General features: G+C 43.8%; 1 protein-coding gene across 5 annotated transcripts in view; it reads right to left on the reverse strand.

Annotated features, from left to right (window-relative positions):
* Window positions 1-21,263: 21,263 nt before the first annotated feature.
* Window positions 21,264-22,547, reverse strand: part of LOC116954960 (phosphatidylinositol 4-phosphate 5-kinase type-1 gamma-like) — a 52,613-nt gene continuing 51,329 nt past the window's right edge. For all 5 annotated transcript variants that reach the window (XM_076052740.1, XM_076052739.1, XM_032975849.2 and 2 more), the window contains one exon: window positions 21,264-21,936. Coding sequence is in view for 2 of the 5 variants with exons in the window: in XM_032975849.2 (XP_032831740.1) it covers window positions 21,867-21,936 (70 nt within the window). In the remaining 3 variants the exon portion in view is untranslated. The remainder of the gene's footprint in view (window positions 21,937-22,547) is intronic.

Below are 22,547 nucleotides of genomic sequence, written 5' to 3' on the forward strand. Positions count from 1 at the left end.
ACAGAGCATCTGCGATCGAGAACGGTAAGAGAGGTGGTTATAGACGTGACGGGAAGGCGTCTCCATGCAGGATACGAAATAGTCGGTGGGTTTAAGCAGATCATCAAACGAAAATCGGTCTGGGAACTTGTTGATTGAACCTCGTTTCTGCAGTTCTAATTATTCTTGGTAGTTAAATTCTATTTGAATTTGGAAGAAATGGGACGGGATTATAAGAGCACAGAGATTGAGAGCAAAACCAAAATGTATCGATTGTCCTGTAAGCACCAAGCTGTGGCCAGAGTCTCCCGACTGTGTAACCTTGGGTCATCCTGGCTTGGAGCGTGGATTTGGGCTCTGGTATCTCAGCAGCCCTATGACTTCGTGTGCTTCTGACACGAGGAGGGTGGCCTCTTGACCCTCGGCCCGATCCGACCGGAGCTTTTTTTTTGCTCGCAGACCTGAAATTCATTTGGAAACACGCGTTTAGATTATTTCGACTCTTTTGCTGCAATGAATTTCGACACAGTGAGCCACTTTGTTGAAGTATCATCGTTGAAAAAGAAGCGAATGGCTCAGTGGGCTTTACCTGGTAAGATACAAAAATAGTTTATAGGAGGGAAACGTGGCCAGAGACAGACACGGAGACATGGAGCGATAGACAGACGCACGGCAACAAGGACAAACACATGGAGACCCACGCTGAGACATGGGGACAGAGTAAGACAACGCGGAGAAACAGAGATTGATAAGACAGACACATACACAGAGAGACACATACTCAGGCATTGTGACAGACACCCGGAAGGATAACATGAGACGGAGACAGAAAAAGAGTGAGAGAAATGGAGAAGTGCCTGAAGTTAAATAGAGACACACAGATTGCCATGAAGAAACTCTCCACGTCTTCAATCGCAGTGCTGCGGAAAATTCAAATTCATTTTCTGTCATGTGTATGTACGTTAAACTTAATTCGCACCGTACGTAGCCCACCGTGCTAATCGGGGGCGCGGGGAAAGGACAACAAACTAAACACCAAAAGCAGTTCTAAAGAAATTAGTTTTAAATCTAGATTTAATCAGAATCATCAGAATATTTACGTATTTAAGAGTGCACAGCTCCTAATATCGGAAGGAAGGAGCGTTCCAGACGGCCGCAGAAGCGCATCTGAAAGCGCCTGCACGATGCGGCGACCACCGTCTTTGTTCGATGGCGAGCAGCCAAAAGCCGCTGCTGCTGCTGCGAGGATGGCCGGAGTTGGCGTGATGTGGTGGGGACAGCGGCTGGCCAACATCATCATCATCCTCTTCCGTGTCGCGTACAAAGACCCATCGACTTGAGATTCCGTTGCAAGTGATTCAGCTTTGTTGGAGGGTTGGCGAACGGCAGATGCATCCCACACGCACGCGCACACACCGGACTCAACGGTAAATTAAACATCTTTGTACTAAATACGGTACAGTGCTTTTATACTAAATAAAATAATTTTAATTGACGGACCCTCTGTCAATACAACGTTGGCTGGGGGCCTTCCCATAATGTGTCAGTCGTGGGGATTATTTGACCGGTTGAGTTCTGACGCACCACCGATATGCGAGCCGTGGCCGGGAATTGAACTGGGCTTGCTGGGTCTGCAGCACAAAGCATGCACGCGTTGTTGCGTGGCTACTCAACCCCACACTCTCCACGTACAGGTACTTGAACTGTAAAATAAAAGTGAAGATTTTTTTTGATTGCCTGGGAAGCTGTCTGCTAACGATTCAGTGTTTGTTTCAGTGTTACAACAAATTACACGGTCGTGTGGCTTATCGCGTTCACAACCCAAGAATAATACTACAGGAGTCGTGGTTTGTATTGTTTGGTGACCTGTGCATAGCCACTGGTTATGTGGTTAGGGAGGGTTGTTTTTTTTTCTACAAAAAGGAATATTTGTATTACGTATAATATTTACGCACTTGTTGTGGTTGCGTTGACTAAAAACTAAAAAAAAGATATCAATCGTGACATTAATTGATGTTTTAAAATATGATTACATATCTAAACAACCTATTTATTATTTTAGTAATCGTTTTTTTTTATATTTATGAAGTGCATTAGTTTCTGCATACGTCGTATCAAACGGATAAGTAGGTTTGTTAGCTCCTTCACCTCTGATTCATTGTTTTAAATTATTTTAATAAGGCCACGATGTGATCAAAGTTGTGTCGTTAATACCCTCCACCAACCGACACAACCAAACTTGAATTCACTTGTCACGCGTGCAAGCGGTTAACAACGCGACGATTATTATCCTATTTAAAATGTATAGAGGGCCGTTGTTCAAGACCGCTTATCACAGTTTAATAATTAAAAAAAAACCCGGCATAAGCAAGAATGATTTCGATGGCAGGGGGTGTGCAATGTTACGAGGACTGTGCGACCGCGAGTTAAAGGAACATTCTCAGGACCACATCGAGCAGAGATGTAGGTAAAACTTGTCGCGCTGTACCTACATCCAATAATTCAACTCGGAAGGGGTTATGGTTAAAGTATGTGGTTTATAACGGGCCTACACGATACGTTAACCACCACCGCTTCCTAGATCAGTGGGTCCCAACATGTGGTACGCATAACTCCTGGGTGGTACGCCGCGGTGGCTAGGAGATGTTATCTCCCTCTCCCGGTATGCAGGAGGTCATGGCTTCGATCCCAACCCTGACGCCTGTTGTATACTTGGAGTTTGCGTGTCTCTCTCCCCATGGTCGCGTGGATTTTTCATCGGCTCCTCGGGTTTCCCCCCCCCCTCCACATTTAGATTGAATCAACATCACGCGTTGAGAGTCATTGGTCGCTATGAATGTCCACGCGATAAGCCACTTCGTCCAGCGGTCGTTTGCGGCCAGGTCGCTTCTTTAAAAAAAAAAATCAGCTCAGCGGGCTCTACCTGGTAAATAAAATGTATTTTTTTCGTACTCTCACACATGGTTTAGATAGCAGGGATGATTTGCACGTGTGCACTTGCAATGTTAAAGCTGTATTATTATTATCGGTTGTATGGGATTCGCTTAACTGGCCGCTTCAGACGTCGCGCGTGCATTGTTACAACTACGGTAACGGAATTCCCTCGTTATTGATGAACTTGCCATCCGCGATTTTGGATGTCCGCGGAGTCGCGTCTGGAACGCTTCACGACTGCTGCATCGAGAAAGAGAACGAGAGTGATGAAGAGATAACATGATGAAGAGATAAAATGATGAGAGAGAATGTGATGCGATAAAGCGATGATGCACTGAATCATAATTTAAGGAAAGTTCACGCATAAACTATTGTTTAATACTTTAATATTTATTTTTTACTAACTTCATGTTCATTTTCACCATTTTTTAAAAACATAATTTTAATATATATCATAGCTTGTTTGAGTATTTACTTGAGGTAATTCCTTGAAGAGATAGCTTTACGTAGGCTAAGATCATTGTCCGCGAAGTTTGCTATTCACGAGCCTCTCCGGAACGTATCCCTCGAGAAATACGAGGGAATACTTTAACACAAATAAATATAATTCGAGCCGTCAGAAAATAGAATTACCTTCGGCCCTCTCCATCTGCTTCGCCGTAACAGTTGACTGAACAGTTACTATTCTTGGTTCCTTCGGTAAAGTCACGTAGAAGGGAAACAATAAAATAATAAAAATATAAAACAATAAAATTCTCACGACATTTCGATTGCAACACAAGCAATCATCATCAGGTGTGGTTTTCACACCTGATGATGAAAATTCTCACGACGTTTCGACTGCAACACAAGCAATCATCATCAGGTGTGAAAACCACACCTGATGATGATTGCTTGTTCTTTGGTTCTTTCGGTAAAGTCACGTAGAATGAGAATAAAATAATAAATTAATAAAATAACACAATAAAATTCTCACGACGTTTCGGCCACAACACAAGTGGCCTTCATCAGGTGAAGGGACGAGACTGTCTGGAGGACGGCGCTGGAGCGAACACAGCCAAGCTCAGACCGCGACCTTTAAGCTGTGTGAGAAGAAACAGAGCGCCTTGACAAAGGAATTAGCATAAAAATGTGCATGTAATTGTTAAAGTCAAAGCCTACACATCCACAGAGGCACCTAGTACAAATCAAACAGGATAATTTAGCATTGAAATAACTGAGGGATTAGCTTGTGACTGGTCATAGAAATAGTTATGTTAAAGTCAAAGCCTACACATCCACAGAGGCACCTAGTACAAATCAAACAGGAGAATTTAGCATTGAAATAGCTGAGTGATTAGCTTGTGACTGGTCACAGAAATGGCTATGTTAAAGTCAAAGCCTACATATCCACAGAGGCACCTAGTATAAATCAAACAGGAGAATTTAGTATTGAAATAACTGAGGGATTAGCTTGTGACTGGTCATAGAAATAGCTATGTTAAAGTCAAAGCCTACACATCCACAGAGGCACCTAGTACATGGACGCCAAAGGGGCTGCAACCACTCGACTATCATAGTAAACCGATGTGAAAAAACCTAAGTCTAAATTGCATCAACATAATAAATGTACTCAATATATTCTTCAATAAGCTGAGCTATTAACAGTAACTGGGTATACACTACACTATATAATGAATACCATATAGTAAACCAATAAAAACTAAAATATAAACTACCTCAATGTCGCGGTCTGAGCTTGGCTGTGTTCGCTCCAGCGCTGTCCTCCAGACAGTCTCGTACCTTCACCTGATGAAGGCCACTCGTATTGTGGCTGAAACGTCGTGAGAATTTTATCGTGTTATTTTATTAATTTATTATTTTATTCTCATTCTACGTGACTTTACCGAAAGAACCAAGAATATGAATCCCTGCAGTCACGAAAGCTTTAAATCAAAATTTGAACAGTTACTGTTTGTGATTTTTTTTTGTTACGTGTTCTTAAAATGTAAATATAAAACTGTAAATATATTTTGTTGTTCTCACTTAACTCAACGTCTTAGCTGTTAATTACATCTGAATGTAATAAAACTTTAGTTATTGTCCAATTATGGAATAATTTACGGTGTACAAACTTTTTTGGTTCCTCAAAAACATCTCGCTTGTTCACAACATCTGGCTTGTTCACAACAACATCTGGCTTGTTCACAACAAGATCACTTGTTGTTTACAACAAATTATCCTTATGGCGGTACCCCGGGGTACCAAATAATACAAAATTTCCGAGGCAATTAAATATTTTATTTCTGTGCCACTATTTTTCCCAGGGATGTTACTCAACTCCGCGACTGGGGTTACCAATCGATCCGAAATCAGTGCCGCACTCCGCGATGTCGAAGCGCAGCGAAGACGATTGTGCCGAAACCCTGAACGCTCTGGGTACGCACCGTTAGTGGTGCATCGTGAGTACAGCTCGTCGAGATGAGTCGATTGCCGCATCGCCGACCATCAACAGGCTGAAAGTGACTGCATCACGGACATCGTGCGAGAGCCGGGGTGTACTGTGGTACCCATGTGCGAGTGGGCGAACACAGACAGCCGGTAGGGCTGGTACGGGTACAGAGACAGGGGTAGGGCTGGTAGGGGTACACAGTTGATAGAGCTGGTCAGATGTACAAGACAAAGCAAAAGGTTTGGGAACCACTGTTCTATTTGAATGTGTCACAGTCACATTTGTTCAAAACAGAACACCTTGAGTCAATTTTTATTTCACTCAGTCGCCTTAACCCGGGCGTGGTGGTTGCGATCCAACTTGAGAACCGATCAAAACAAATTACGAACGAGCCGACCTGAAATACGAGAAGACAAGAACCGATTGCTGATTCTAATCGCGGCCCCTGAATCGCGACAATTGAGTAACTCGTCACGGCGTTCTTGACGATGCCAGATGAGGATAGCCACCTGTTCGGTGCGTCGTGATGCACAGATCCATCGATTGATACGGATTTGGAAGGTCGACAGGTATCCATCAAAGCGAGCGTGTAACAATGGGTCGTGGTCGTGACTTGCTAGCATCACGTTTAGGCTCGTGGGGCGAACAGAACTGTGGAAATGAGATGGGGAAGTAGGAGAAACGAATACAGGTGAGACGAAACGATAACCACCTGGTGGTGTTTGCGTCAAATTACGGCTGTGACTGCTGACAAGTTATTAGATGGCTGTGGAGGTGAAATGGCACGTGCCCAATGCTACTCCACATACGAGTCGTGTCCACGTCACATGGGAGACTTGACAAAGTGATGGTTTGGAACAAACTACATGTCAATCTTGCTTTAAAGCTTTCGTGACTGCAGGAATCCATACTCTCTGGTTCTTTCGGTAAAGTCACGTAGATGGAAAAAATAATAAAATAACACGACTCACCTGATGACGGACGCTTGTGTTGCGACCGAAACGTCGTGCTCTCTTTTATTATTATTTTGCTATCTTGGTGACTTTACCGAAAGAACCAGAGTGTATACTTGCTGTGGATAACGATGGGTTTAATCCGGTGGTTCTTAGCCTGGGGTGCACCTCGCACCCCCTGGCGGTGCGAGATGCCCTCTCTGGGGGCGCGAGACATGGCCAGATATTTTTTTGTTAAAGGTAAATAATTGAAAACACAAATAAGCTCGGGCGTGTAAGTGCAAATTACTCTGTTTGATCAAACCCTATGTATTTATTAACATGATACATTTTTTTTTACGATTGAGAACGAAAGGGGTGCAGGCTACAGTTAAATATTAAGAACCGCTGGCTGAACGCAACAACAGAATATGGCCAACAATTTAAAATACGTGAACATAACCCGGCCGATACATTTCAAGGCATATTTCCTTCCACGTAACGCAGCTCTCAAGTCGCTGGTTTCTCAGTAGAGTTGAATAAACAACGTGGCTTTTTCTAATAAAAAAAAAGTATCCGCGTAAATTGAGTAAACTCGAAGTTTTCAAAACATGAAATAGTTTCCCTTCGTTTTGTTCCGATTCATTACGAAGTTTTAGACTTTGTTCCAGATTGCATATGAACCGTCACGCTGTAGCGGGTAACATTTAGTCACTGCAGCCAAAGGTAGATCCGTTCCAAAAGAAAATAAAATAGACGTGTGTCCTTAATATTGTGCTGTTCACAAGTTGGATGAAAGATTAGTGTTTTGCGTCGTCTTCAGTTTGCTCCAGCCTATCAATTTTCCAACCGACATTTATTCAAACTAAGGGAATTTATTCGTATACAGATGGCAAAGGGAAGGTCCTTGAGCCAAGACTTTGAATAAGGGGGGCAAGGGAGTCAGCAGCACTGATGGCTGGGGTGGTACGAGTTGAAGGCAAACAGGCGACGTAATTATTCAGCTATTGATAATTGGTTTTTTACCCTTTTATCTGGCAACAAAACTGACACCTTTTTTACAATTAGTCATGTTTAAATTGACCACAATACCTGCGGTGGGAACGCAAACAAAAAACAACAACTCTGATAATGTATGTGGCACTGTCCTTGAAATTGATTGGTCCACACCCGAGACAGCTTTCTTTAGAGCCTCGTCTCACATGGTGATGGACCAGAAGACGCCAAAAGGCGCACAACTCAAAGGCAATGCACCATCAGAGTATGAGAGCTCGGGGTAAGCATTTACACTGTGTAGTGTATTCAGCTATTCCTAACTTATTTGTTGTTTTACCAGGCAAGGCCCACTGAGCTACGTAGCTATTTTTCAGAAGCGACCTGGCCACAAATTATATCTCAAAGAAGTGGGCTTAGGGACCGTCAATAAATGACGTCACGCACCGGGGGGGGGGGGGGGTCAGACATTTGTGACGATGTTTGACGAGGAGGGGGTTTGAGAAATGTGACGTCACGTAAAAATGCGCAACTTTAAATAAATATAGACAACACGTTCTACTTAATTAAATATACTTTTTAATAAATGTTTTCTCCCACAACATCAGAGTGCAGCGCCACATTAAATACGCACTACAATTACAATAGTTCAAAGCGATTTGAAGCATGTTTTATTTTTTGGGGGAGGGGGGGGGCAGAGTTTTGTGACGTCATATTTGAGGGGGGGTCTGACTTTTTGTGACGCCGTGTGACGACGGGGGAGAGGGGGGTCAAAAATCGTCCAAAATCGCGTGACGTCATTTATGGACGGCCCCTTATCGCGTGGCAATGTATAGCATCCAAATACTCTGAACGCACGATTATTCTGAATGTGGAGGGATAACCCGGAGGGCCTGGAAGAAAATCCACGCGACCACGTGGAGAGAGACCGAGAGAGAGACACGCAAACTCCAAATAGACAGCAGGCGTCAGGCTCCGGATCGAACAACACCCACCTCCTGTATACCAGGCGAGGTAGTTGACATCTCGCCGCCGTGACACATCGCGCGGGCAATAGCCCCATCCAGCGAACATGGATTTGGATAATCGATAGGATGGCTGAGAACAAAAGAGTGAATCGGAAACTGGGTGTGTGCTCTGTACATAACACAAAATCTCGCGCGTTTGCCAGTCCGGGCATTTATCACCTAACTTGTTTTGCTCGTGCGTTTGGCACACAGCTGTAATTAGCGCCCGTCGTTTTTCGTTCATCGTTTTTTTTGTGTGAAACCGCTGCTGCTTCCGCTATTTCTGCACACGCTTCGTCATTCTCATCGCTGCGATGTCACTCGAGCGTAGGTGTTTGAGAGTTCTGCTCAGAGCTACCGTGGTGTGGGAAGTCATGAAGATTGTCGACTGCCTATGGCGGTTCGCGTGGATGTGTTCGTCGACCGTGGGGCAAATTCCCACACGTCCAAGTGTGTGTGCAAATTAAACTGCTTATAGAGCTTTCTCCGTTTGCTGCCAGTTTTTAAACGTATTGTAATACTACCACCACTGGGCTGTGTCTAATTAAACTGGAATAAAAAAAAAATAAAACTAATTTATAATAAACGTGATTGTTTCTTACGTGTTTACATCTTCCACACTTGTCCGCGGTTTTAACTCCTAATTTTAGAACGTGTAAGGAATTGGTAAGAGCTCAGCACATCCGCCCATCCGTCAGCAATTCCACCTTGTGCATTCATCTAAAAGCTAGTCCGTAGATGTTTTTTTCCCCCCTAGATGTTGATGTTATACAATTTTATGAAAACGATAGTATGCAACGGGATAGAGTAACATGTAAAGGTGTGGACCTAACATAGACTGGATATCTATACAACTACTAGACATCTGAATCTACTGCATATCTGTGAAACTACTGGACATCTGAGAGACTACTCGACATCTGTGAAACTACTGGGACATCTGTGAAACTACTGGACACCTGTGAAACTATTGGACATCTGTGATATTACTGGGACATCTGTGAAACTACTTGACATCTGTCAAACTACTGGGACATCTGAGAAACTATTGGGACATCTGAGAAACTACTGGGACATCTGTGAAACTACTGGACATCTGTTAAACTACTGGGACATCTGTCAAACTACTGGGACATCTGTCAAACTACTGGGACATCTGTCAAAGTACTGGGACATCTGAGAAACTACTGGGACATCTGCGAAACTACTGGGACATCTTATTCTTAGCTCTTTCGGTAAAGTCACCACGTTGAAGGGAAACAATGAAATAATAATATATATAAAACAATAAAAATTCTCACGACGTTTCGACCATAACACAAACGGTCGTCATCAGGTGTGTCGGTTTGCATAAATGTATTTATTTTTAAATGGCGCATTTATTTATTTATTTAAAACGTCAGCGCCACGCGCAGCGATTTGGCAGTTTATCTAGAAGGACTAGTCCATCTATGTTCTGAAAAGAGAGGGGAGACGAAAAATGAATGTATGCTGTCTGAAAGCCACTGTAAGCGTGAACAATCAATTAAGACCTGAAATGGTTTATCAAATCCTTCCAATGATTGCTAAGCCAGAATCCATCTTCTCGGTTCAAATTGTCTCTGTGCTTGTATATGTGGATAGCCTCATGAACGAATCTCTCATGGTAGCCAGATGGCTTGCAAATAACCTCTGTCCTGGAGAAGTCAATGTCATGTGAGCCTACTGAATTATAACAATGATCTGCCATGGCCGAGGTGTTGGTCCTACCGTGTTTAAGGTCTGCTTTGTGTTCACGAATGCGGTTCGAGACATGGCGTTTGGTTTCTCCAATGTAACTACTACCACAGAGGCAACTTAGTTTGTAGACACCAGGGTACTGTATGTCCGGAATCACATATTTTACAAACGGAACCAGATCACGGATTGTATGTAATGTGTTGAAACGGACCTGGATCTTGTGTTTATTCAAGATTTTGGAGATCTTTTTTGTGATCCCCGCAATGTAGGGTAAAGTGATGGTTTTGAAAGGCTCCTCAAGAGGGTCCTTCTTCATAGTTTGAGTGATAGCTTTGCGGATTGTATAGTCGGAGTAACCATTAGCCTTAAGAGCTTGGTGTACGTGCTTGAGTTCACTGCCTATGTGTTCCTGGTCGGATATGCATTGGGCTCTATGATACAGAGTCTTGATGAGAGAATTCTTCTATGATGGATGGTGGTGGGAATCCGGTTTCAGATAAGCATCCGTATGGGTAGCTTTCCTGTAGACAGAGTGGCTCATTTAACCATCAGGTCTCTTTTTAATTAGGACATCCAAAAAAGGTAGCTTGCCATCTTTTTCGACTTCCATGGTAAATCTGATGTCTGGGTGTATGGAATTGATGTGGTCGAAGAATTGGTCTAGAGCAGGCCGGCCATGTGGCCAGATGACAAAAGTGTCATCCACGTACCTCTTCCATAAGGTTGGGCGCAGAGTGGCAGTCTGGATGGCGTCAGTCTCAAATTTCTCCATGAAAATGGATGAAGGACCCTCTTGAGGAGCCTTTCAAAACCATCACTTTACCCTACATTGCGGGGATCACAAAAAAGATCTCCAAAATCTTGAATAAACACAAGATCCAGGTCCGTTTCAACACATTACATAAAATCCGTGATCTGGTTCCGTCTGTAAAAGATGTGATTCCGGACATACAGTACCCTGGTGTCTATAAACTAAGTTGCCTCTGTGGTAGTAGTTACATTGGAGAAACCAAACTCCATGTCTCGGACCGCATTCGTGAACACAAAGCAGACCTTAAACACGGTAGGACCAACACCTCGGCCGTGGCAGATCATTGTTATAATTCAGTAGGCTCACATGACATTGACTTTTCCAAGACAGAGGTTCTTTGTAAGCCATCTGGCTACCATGAGAGATTCGTTCATGAGGCTATCCACATATACAAGCACAGAGACAATTTGAACCGAGAAGATGGATTCTGGCTTAGCAATCATTGGAAGGATTTGATAAACCATTTCAGGTCTTAATTGATTGTTCACGCTTACAGTGGCTTTCAAACAGCATACATTAATTTTTCGTCTCCCCCGTCCTCTTTTCAGAACATAGATGGACTAGTCCTTCTAGATAAACTGCCAAATCGCTGCGCGTGGTGCTGACGTTTTTTTTTATAAATAAATAAATACACCGTTTACAAATAAATACATTTATGCAAACCGACACACCTGATGACGACCGTTTGTGTTATGGTCGAAACGTCGTAAGAATTTTTATTGTTTTATATATTTTATTATTTTATTGTTTCCCTTCAACGTGACTTTACCGAAAGAGCTAAGAATATGAATTACTGCAGTCACGAAAGCTTTAAATCAAAATTTACTGGGACATCTGTTAAACGACTGGGACATCTGTCAAACTACTGGGACATCTGTCAAACTACTGGGACATCTGTCAAACTACTGGGACATCTGAGAAACTACTGGGACATCTGTGAAACTTCTGGGACATCTGTTAAACGACTGGGACATCTGTCAAACTACTGGACACTTCTTGGTTCGAATCCAGCGGCCGCCCCGAGGCTGACCCTCCTCGGAAAGCTCGCCAAAGTCGACGTTGCTCACCGAGATGGTGAAGACAATGGGCCGTGACGAGAAGGTTCCTCTCCTGCGTCGTGTCGGGTCAAGACCGCAGGTGCTGGGACTCCTGCGGCGGGCACGTGACCCAAACCACCGATATCGGCTTTGCAGCACAGCGTGGGAAACATCATCCGAAGGGCGGCGTCAACACTGCCTTATAAACAGCAGGCTAATGTTTCAGGTAGTCTCCCTTTGCATGGAAAAGTTAAATGAAATCGTTCAGATTCCTCACCGAATATTTCCGCGTTGCTGAGGGGAAATGTCCATGTTTTACACGGGTAAAGTGGAATCTCCACCACGATAAACGGTCTACGTATGCAGGTAAAAATTCTGATAGCGTTGCAATTCGTCAGTGTCTGATTAGTGGTTTCGAGTCGATTCCGAGTGTCTCCCTGCTCTAAAAACTAAAAGCTATTTTTATTTCACCAGGTAAGGCCCACTGAGCTATTTAGCTTTTACTGAAGCGATCTGGCCACACACGATAGCTCGACAAAGTGGCTCATCATCACGTGGACATTTGTAGCAGCCAAATACTCGAAACGCGTGATTCTAAATGTGGATGGGGAAACCCAAGGGACGGCATAAAAATACACACGACCATGGGGTAGAACATGCAAACTCCAAATATACAGCGGCAGCAGCAGGCGTCAGGGTCAGAATCGAACCCACGACTTCCTGTATACCAGGCGAAGTAGTTAACATCTCCTGGCCAGCGTGGCACCACCACCTTCTCCACGCTGCGCTTCACAAGACGTGAGCCTTTGTCCCCGGTCGAAGTTCAACAGGGAAATCATTGTCTGAACTTACCTTCTCTGCAGCCATTCTCTAACAACACGGGGGACACTGCTCTGAGATTTTTTTTTTATGGGACTCGACATCCGCTGACATGACACCAGTAGCACAATGTAAGGGAAATCCAACCCCCCCCCCCAAATAAATAAATAAATAAACGGAAGCATAAAAACACGGGAAGAAACGAACATCGTATGAAAAATTGGAAGAAATTTTTTTTTCACTTTTCTAAACATTGTCCTGTGGTATAGCACCACCGCAGGTTATTATGGAACATCAATGTGGCCGCTATCACGAGGTAGGGAGGGGGGGGGGGCAGCCTCCCCATTCAGGGCGGAGATCTCAATGGCTATGGTGGAGATCTCGCTGGCCAGGGTCCTCGGCCAAGATGTACACAGGGCAGAGAGCTGGCTGCTGGTCGGGGTGTCGGGGTGCAGACCTCATCGGCCTTGGCGATCTGGGTGGAGGCTGCTCCGGTTCGGACGGCGGCATCATTGGTGTGTGGTGCGCGAGGCTCAGCTTCCTGGGTGTGGGACGCCGTTTCATCTTCTTCACCCAAGGCCGTAGCCATGGAGGTCAACATTTGGGGGGACCAAATATTTCAGAAAAAAAATATCTAAATTTGAAAACGAATTTCCTGCCTTAAAATATTAAAAAAATTTCACTAACACATAGGATGGACTTTATTTTTTACAATAATGTCTAATAGTGTATATTGTATTACATTGCTCTGTTTTTACTTTTTTACCTTTTCCTGTTTCATTGTATGTAATGGCAGAGATTAGGGATTAATAAAGTACAACCATAACCACAATCATATAAACAGAAATCTATTTTATAGCAATATATTGGGGGGGGGGGACATTTTGAGCATATTTGAATATGGGGGGGGGGGGAGATATGTCCCCCCCCCCAATATATTATAATTACGGCCTTGTCTTCACCATCTCGATGTTCTCCACACGTTTTTTCATGTTTTTATTTCTTCACCAATCTCTGTAAAAGATGTTCAAATATTGCAAGTCATTTAACGCACATCGATCATTTACGGCAAACAAAAATACGTTAAACAAATGTCAATTTTTTGTAATCATTTAAAAAGAGCACAGGGAGACACGGAGAGATGCATCTTTGGAATTACATTGAGACAGGGACACGTGGATTCTAAAACACATCCAAATTACGGACGGAATTCACCAGCACCCGCACACAAGCTGATCCCATCGCTCCATCTCTTCGGTGGACATCCACTCGGATTTGTTGCATTCTTTGGCTGCACATTTTTGGCCATCGGCCAGCATTCGTAGCTAGCAAGGTATCCTGCCCAAGCCAACTTAACGTTTCTTAACCGTTTGGGTGATGATAATTGTTTTTTTACCCTTTTATCTGGCAACAAAACTGACACTTTTTTTACAGCTTTCTTTAGAGCCTCGTCTCGGGTGTGGACCAATCAATTTCAAGGACAGTGCCACATACATTATCAGAGTTGTTTTTTTGTTTGCGTTCCGACCGCAGGTATTGTGGTCAATGTAAACATGACTCCTTGTAAAAAAGGTGTCAGTTTTGTTGCCAGATAAAAGGGTAAAAAAACAATTATCATATTTTGTTACTGGCAAATGAGGTTTCCAATGGCGTTTGGGTGATGTCTTGAACCAGTCTGTTCTAGAATCCACGTGTTTCCATTTCTGTATTTCAGTGCAATTCCAAGAGTGTATTTCGCCACGCTTCACGATTTTTTTAAAAATATTTGTTCTACCTTTTCGAATTAACAAATATAAACCACGTATCACAGCGGGTAGTACGCACTAAATACACGTTTTTCTTTATTCGCATTTGCTGCGTTGCTTGCCATTTTCAAGTAACATTGGCAGTGCTCTAGCTGGGTGTTCTCACAAGCCCCAGGCGCTGCTGCAATTTCTCGCGCGCGCCATTCCTGGCGTAACCCTCTCCACTAGAGGGAGTTGAGAAGAACGTCATCAGAGGATATTTAGCTGACGCTTACACAGTTTGGCATACGCTAAGGAAGGGGACCGATACCGGTCCGTGGCCTGTTAGGAACCGGGCCGCACAGCAGCAGGAGGTGAGAGCGGTGAGTCCGCACGTGGCCCGCCCTCCATTATTTTATTATTTATCACTTCCGTCCGCGCCTCTTTCCAGCACCGCGCGCTCGTCTCAGTCACAGTGTTGGTAAGCCCACAAGCTCTAACCCCTAGTAGCCACAATGAGTAAGCCCACAAGCTCTAACCCCTAGTAGCCACAATGAGCAAGCCCACAAGCTCTAACCCCTAGTAGCCACAAGGAGTAAGCCCACAAGCTCTAACCCCTAGTAGCCACAATGAGTAAGCCCACAAGCTCTAACCCCTAGTAGCCACAATGAGTCAGCCCACAAGCTCTAACCCCTAGTAGCCACAAGGAGTAAGCCCACAAGCTCTAACCCCTAGTAGCCACAATGAGTAAGCCCACAAGCTCTAACCCCTAGTAGCCACAATGAGTAAGCCCACAAGCTAACCCCCTAGTAGCCACAATGAGTAAGCCCACAAGCTCTAACCCCCTAGTAGCCACAATGAGTAAGCCCACAAGCTAACCCCCTAGTAGCCACAATGAGTAAGCCCACAAGCTCTAACCCCCTAGTAGCCACAATGAGTAAGCCCACAAGCTCTAACCCCCTAGTAGCCACAATGAGTAAGCCCACAAGCTAACCCCCTAGTAGCCACAATGAGTAAGCCCACAAGCTCTAACCCCCTAGTAGCCACAATGAGTAAGCCCACAAGCTCTAACCCCCTAGTAGCCACAATGAGTAAGCCCACAAGCTCTAACCCCTAGTAGCCACAATGAGTAAGCCTACAAGCTCTAACCCCTAGTAGCCACAATGAATAAGCCCCACAAGCTCTAACCCCCTAGTAGCCATAATGAGCAAGCCCACAAGCTCTAACCCCTAGTAGCCACAATGAGTAAGCCCACAAGCTCTAACCCCTAGTAGCCACAATGAGTAAGCCCACAAGCTCTAACCCCTAGTAGCCACAATGAGTAAGCCCACAAGCTCTAATCCCTAGTAGCCACAAGGAGTAAGCCCACAAGCTCTAACCCCTAGTAGCCACAATGAGTAAGCCCACAAGCTCTAACCCCTAGTAGCCACAATGAATCAGCCCACAAGCTCTAACCCCTAGTAGCCACAATGAGTAAGCCCACAAGCTCTAACCCCTAGTAGCCAGAATGAGTAAGCCCACAAGCTCTAACCCCTAGTAGCCACAATGAGTAAGCCCACAAGCTCTAACCCCCTAGTAGCCACAATGAGTAAGCCCACAAGCTCTAACCCCTAGTAGCCACAATGAGTAAGCCCACAAGCTCTACCCCTAGTAGCCACAATGAGTAAGCCCACAAGCTCTAACCCCTAGTAGCCACAAGGAGTAAGCCCACAAGCTCTAACGCAGTGGTTCTTAACCTGGGTTCGATCGAACCCCAGGGGTTCGGTGAGTCGATCTCAGGGGTTCGGCAGAGCCCCCGCCACGGAGGTCCGGACACACTTGAATTATTGTGTAAATTTGTGATGACACACACGGCCCGCTTGGCCATCACTGGCTGCAGATGATCATGCTACACTGCTTGGCCAATCAGCGCTGCGGGGAATTTAGTGCGTACTCAGTAGTCAACGTGTGACTGTTGTTGTCGTACGTCGTGTGATTTATTTAATATTTTATCCATACTAACTATGTCGGGCAAAAGAAGAAAGTGGTCGGACGAATATGTACAACATGGATTCTCATGTATCACGGAACGTAATGGGAGTGAGCGTCCTATCTGCATGATTTGCAACGCCAAGTTGAGCAACTCTAGTCTTGCACCGGCAAAACTAAAGGAACACTTCTTGAAGCTGCATGGAGACGGGGAATACAAGAACACAACACTTGCTGAATTCAGGGTGAAGAGAGCCAGATTCGATGAAAGGGCCACTCTGCCTGCTCTTGGATTTGTACCTGTTAACAAACCGATCCTGACAGCATCGTACGAAGTTGCTTACATGATCGCAAAGCAGGGCAAGCCACACACCATTGGTGAAACACTTGTGAAACCAGCTGCATTAAAGATGGCGAATCTGATACTCGGAACAGCGGCCGAAGGTAAATTATCCCAAATTCCCCTTTCAAATGACACCGTCAGTGACAGAATAGAAGACATGAGTAAAGACATCTTGGCTCAAGTAGTCGCGGATCTGATTTCAAGCCCGGCAAAATTCAGCCTTCAACTCGACGAAACCACAGACGTTTCTGATCTAAGCCAGCTTGCTGTTTTTGTACGCTATGTGAAAGACGACATGATAAAAGAAGAGTTTTTATTTTGTAAGCCTCTTACAACAACAACGAAGGCAGCCGATGTGAAGAAGCTTGTGGATGACTTCTTCAGAGACAACAATCTTTCATGGGATATGGTTTCTGCAGTTTGTACGGACGGAGCTCCAGTCATGCTGGGAAGAAAGTCTGGTTTTGGTGCGCTAGTAAAGGCCGATGCACCACACATCATTGTGACGCATTGTATTCTGCACAGGCATGCGTTGGCAACAAAAACCTCACCTCCAAAAATGACAGAAGTATTAAAAACTGTGGTGGAATGTGTGAACTATGTGCGAAAAAGTGCTCTGAGGCACCGCATCTTCAGTGAGCTGTGTAAAGAAATGGGCTCTGAATTTGAGGTACTTCTGCTCCATTCTAATATTCGGTGGTTATCCCGGGGACAGGTGCTGAATCGTGTTTTTGCCATGCGTGTGGAATTAGCCCTGTTTTTGCAAGAGCACCAACACTGCCATGCAGATTGCTTCAAAAATCCTGAGTTCATTCTCATTTTAGCGTACATGGCTGATATATTCGCAGCTCTCAATCATCTCAATCAGCAGATGCAGGGTGGTGGAGCCAATATCATGGAAGCGGAAGAACACCTGAAGGCTTTTAAAAAAAAGCTACCGTTATGGAAACGACGAACAGAGAACAATAACTTCGCAAACTTCCCGCTTCTGGACGACTGTGCAAGTAAGATCGAAGATGTGTCTGGAATCGGAGATATTTCTGTATCCACGGAACTGAAGCAAACAATTGCCACGCACTTAGATGAGCTTGCAAAGTCTCTCGACGGATATTTCCCTACAAGAGAGTCATATCCAGCATGGGTGAGACAGCCGTTCACGTTTGCTGTTGAAACAGCAGATGTCAATGATGAATTCCTCGACGAAATCATTGAAATTCAGCAGAGCCAGGTTCAACAGCAACTCTTCAGAACAACAACGCTCTCAACGTTTTGGTGTCGACAAATGAACAAGTATCCAGTTATTGCTAAGAAAGCCCTGGATTTTTTTATACCATTTGTTACAACATATCTTTGTGAGCAATCCTTTTCGAGGATGCTGGACATAAAAACGAAGAAAAGGAACAGACTTTGCTGTGAAAATGACATGAGAGTGGCACTTGCCAAGGTGAAGCCACGCATATCTGAACTGATCTCTCAAAGGCAACAGCAGAAGTCACATTGATTTCCAGGTATGTAATTTGTTGTGAGTTTATGCATTGTGTTGGTTTTATTCTTTGAACAAGGTAATGTTCATGCACGGCTCATTTTGTGTACCAGTAAAAAACATATCTACGTCTTGAATTTGAAAAAAATCACATTTTATTTTTCACTAAAGAGGGGTTCGGTGAATGCGCATATGAAACTGGTGGGGTTCGGTACCTCCAACAACGTTAAGAACCACTGCTCTAACCCCTAGTAGCCACAATGAGTAAAAAACAAAGCGTAGCTGGAGAGCTTCTTTGAAAAGGGGGAAAGACCCAATGATGACCTCCCCCCCCCACCCCGGTCCGTGAAAAAAAAAATTGTCTTCCACGAAACCGGTCCCTGGTGCCAAAAAGTTTGGGGACCGCTGCGCTAAGGAGCACGACGCTTACGTAAAAATGAAGAAGTTGGTGGGCTATAGTGGAACTGCAAGTTACCGATTGTTACAGTTGTGAAGTAATATATTTTATTAAATTGTGTTACCCATTCAGGGTGCAAAATATCCCCGATTGTCAGCGTCTCCTCTTACCGTTTAAATATTAGCAACATCAAAGCGACGTTACACATACATATCACGGAAGAAGTTTACTTTGCTATGACCTATAAATCAAGTTATTTTTCTGAAGGCCTAAATATGTGTATGTGAGTGCGAGGCAAATATCCTGCTCCACTTAGGGGCCGTCCATAAATGACGTCACGCACCTAGGGGGGGGGGAGGGGGTCAGACATTTGTGACGATGTGTGACGAGGAGGGGTGGGGGGTTGAGAAATGTGACGTCACATAAAAATGCGCAACTTTAAATAAATGTAGACAATACGTTCTACTTAATTAAATAGACTTTTTAATAAATGTTTTCTCCTACAACATCAGAGTGCAGCGCCACCTTAAATACGCACTACAATGACAATAGTTTAAAGCGATTTAAAGCACCATCTGCCAACTGTTGCTACTGATGCACACTGGGGTAAGGGGCCGTCCATAAATGACGTCACGCAATTTTGGACGATTTTTTACCCCCCCCCCCCACCTCGTCACACGGCGTCACAAAAAGGCAGACCCCCCTCTCAAATATGACGTCACAAAGCTCTGCCCCCCCCTCCCCAAAATAAATAAAACATGCTTCAAATCGCTTTAAACTATTGTCATTATATTCTTGGTTCTTTCGGTAAAGTCACGTAGAAGGGAAACAAAATATTCTATTGTTTCATATTTTATTTATTTTATTGTTTCCCTTCTACGTGACTTTACCGAAAGAACCAAGAATATGAATCCCTGCAATCACGAAAGCTTAAATCACTATTGTCATTGTAGTGCGTATTTAATGTGGCGCTGCACTCTGATGTTGTAGGAGAAATCATTCATTAAAAAGTCTATTTAATTAAGCAGAACGTGTTGTCTATATTTATTTAAAGTTGCGCATTTTGGTGTGACGTCACATTTCTCAAACTCCCCCCCCCCATCCCCCCCCACCTCGTCACACATCGTCACAAATGTTCGAGTGAAGAGCACTGCCATCTGTCTCGAAAGTCTTCGCACAAACTTCGACGTTAAAATTTGAGTCCGATGCCAAGAGGCGCTGCGTCTCCCCGTCTAAAGTCAGCACAGTCGACTTGGCAAAGGCAGGCGAGAAGTCGCACGTCATCACGGCGTCACCGCTGTTGCCACGCAACCGTTTCGTTATGCACCACGTGACCCGGTCAATGCGTGTGACGTCACAAGCACTGTTTTGGTCAGAGGCGCGGAGCCTCGCAAGTGGGGTTATTATTTATTTATTTTACCTCACAAAACATTTATTTAACCTCACAAACAAAAGCAAGCAAACTTGTTGAATTCATTCGCCTTCCTTTTAAGGCCACTTCGGGGCCGTCCATAAATGACGTCACGCACCTGGGGGGGGGGGTCAGACATTTGTGACGATGTGTGACGAGGGGGGGGGGGGTGATAAATGTGACGTCACAATCAAAATGCGCAACTTTAAATAGAGACAAGACGATCTACTTAATTAAATATACTTCTTAATAAATGTTTTATCCTACATCAGAGTGCAGCGCCACATTAAAAAGCGATTTGAAGCATGCTTTATTTCCAAAATGGAAATATGGTTTTTGGGGGGGTGGGCAGAGCTTTGTGACGTCATATTTGAGGGGGGGGTCTTTTTGTGACGCGTGTGACGAGGTGGGTGGAGGGCTCAAAAATCGTCCAAAATCGCGTGACGTCATTTATGGACGGCCCCTTAAGAGACATCTTCCCTCTTGTTTCAGTTCCTTAATCATAAGACACTACTCAATATAAGTTCTCCGGTAATGCAAAAACATCCTTCCCCATACGTCCAGATTTTTGCACCCCCCCCCTAGGTGCTGTCCCTAATGTTTACGATTTTCACCATAACTAAATCTAACACGACCTATACCAATCTTTATTTGAAGCTTTCGTGGCTGCAGGAATCCATACTCTTTGGTTCTTTCACGTAGAAGGGAAACAATAAAATAATAAAAATATAAAACAATAAAATTCTCACGACGTTTCGACCGCAACACAAGCAATCATCAAATTTTCTTGCTGTGGTTTTCACACCTGATGATGACTGCTTGTGTTGCAGCCGAAACGTCGTGAGAATTTTGTTTTATATTTTTATTTTATTGTTTCTCTTCTACGTGACTTTACCGAAAGAACCAAGAATATGAATCCCTGCAGTCACGAAAGATTTAAATAAATAAATCACGCCGTTTCGATTGAAGTGCTGAACCAGTTCCACTGCTGGATATTTTTTTTACCGCCCGAGGACAAGCCGCTTGTGTTGCCAGCGAAACGTCGTGATATATTTTTTATCTATCTACCTTCCGAAAGAACCAATGAGTACTACCTATACCAGTTCAATCAACTTCCTATGACATTTTTTTTGTTATCTTGCAAAAGCCCATTGCAATTGTATTTCTAATTCAAAGCAGGCTCAATTCCTGCTTTCAGCTGCCCAGATCTGACATCGCAGGTGACTGGATCCACAGGCTTCAACAACATATATATAAACCACAGAGCGTCGTGAACATTGTTTGTGACTTTTATTTACAGATGAAAATATCAGAATGACACCACTATAAGACAAAACCTGGTATAGCCCACTGTCTGAACAGCAGCACTATGCAGCAGGTGACCTTGAACAGATGGCCATCTCAAGGGCAGCAGAAGGAACGGGGGTAGAACAACCATCGGTGATGACACAGCTCTATGCATTGATGATTACGAGAACATTCACACTAAGCTAGGTTTAAAACTAAACTGGGCATCCGATAATAAAAACTGTTGGTCTAATATAGACAAAGCCAAAGTTCCTATGGAGTTAAGCAGCCTATGAAAAGTTTGTGTTTTAATGAGACGTTCATAAATATAACCATCCCTGGCAAAGACCAATTGCATCCTGTCAACATAAATATAAGTCTAACAATAATGGATCCAGACTTTGAAATCATTGCTTGAGAGCTGAAACAATTAAAATATCTGTATAAGACCCATAGTTCCATTTGTATAAGAAAAGGTTCAGTATTTACTACAATTTTTTTTCCCCTCTCAAATACTGCGCTCAAGAATAGTTCTTAAAACGATCATAGAATGACTCCAAATTATGCATTCCCCACAAATGTGAAACACTTTTACAAGCATGACGGTTGTGTTCCATCCTTCACCACAAGAATTCGCACTTTGCCTTCTTCGTCCAGTTCACTTGAAAGAAAAACACAGGAAAAATAAATTTTAGTGACGTACACGACGATTACATTTAAAACAAGCAGTAGCTCTGCATCATTAGACCTCCTTTGCCAGTACCAAAATATAATAATAGGGTTTTTCCCCTTTTTTCTGGCAACAAAACTGAAACCTTTTTTTTACAAGGATTCACGTCTGCAATAACCACAATACCTGCAGTCAAAATGCAAACAAAAAAACATACAATGATAATATATGCATTGTCCTGGTGCTCAACCAGCTGTACGCCTTTTGGCGTCATCTGGTCGAGCACCAATTGGGTCGAGGCTCAAAAGAAAGCCGTCCCTTGGCGTGGACCAATCAGTTTCAAGGACAGTGCATATATTATCATAGCATATTTTTTGTTTGAATTTTGACTGCAGGTATTGTGGTTAATGCAGCCATGAATCCTTGTAAAAAAAGGTTTCAGTTTTGTTGCCAGAAAAAAGGGGATAAACCCTGGTTATTAAGCAGTAGCTCCGTCACCAAACGCCAACACTCCCAATGTGTCCGTGTTCAATCAAGCATTGGGCCAGTACTCATCTATATTAATCCAGTGGTGCACATTTCACATTCCCATGGCAAGTACC

The sequence above is a fragment of the Petromyzon marinus genome, chromosome 57 (genome assembly GCF_048934315.1).
Source record: "Petromyzon marinus isolate PM22_M1 ecotype Great Lakes invasive population chromosome 57, UKy_Petmar_22M1.pri1.0, whole genome shotgun sequence".
Taxonomy (NCBI): domain Eukaryota; kingdom Metazoa; phylum Chordata; class Hyperoartia; order Petromyzontiformes; family Petromyzontidae; genus Petromyzon; species Petromyzon marinus.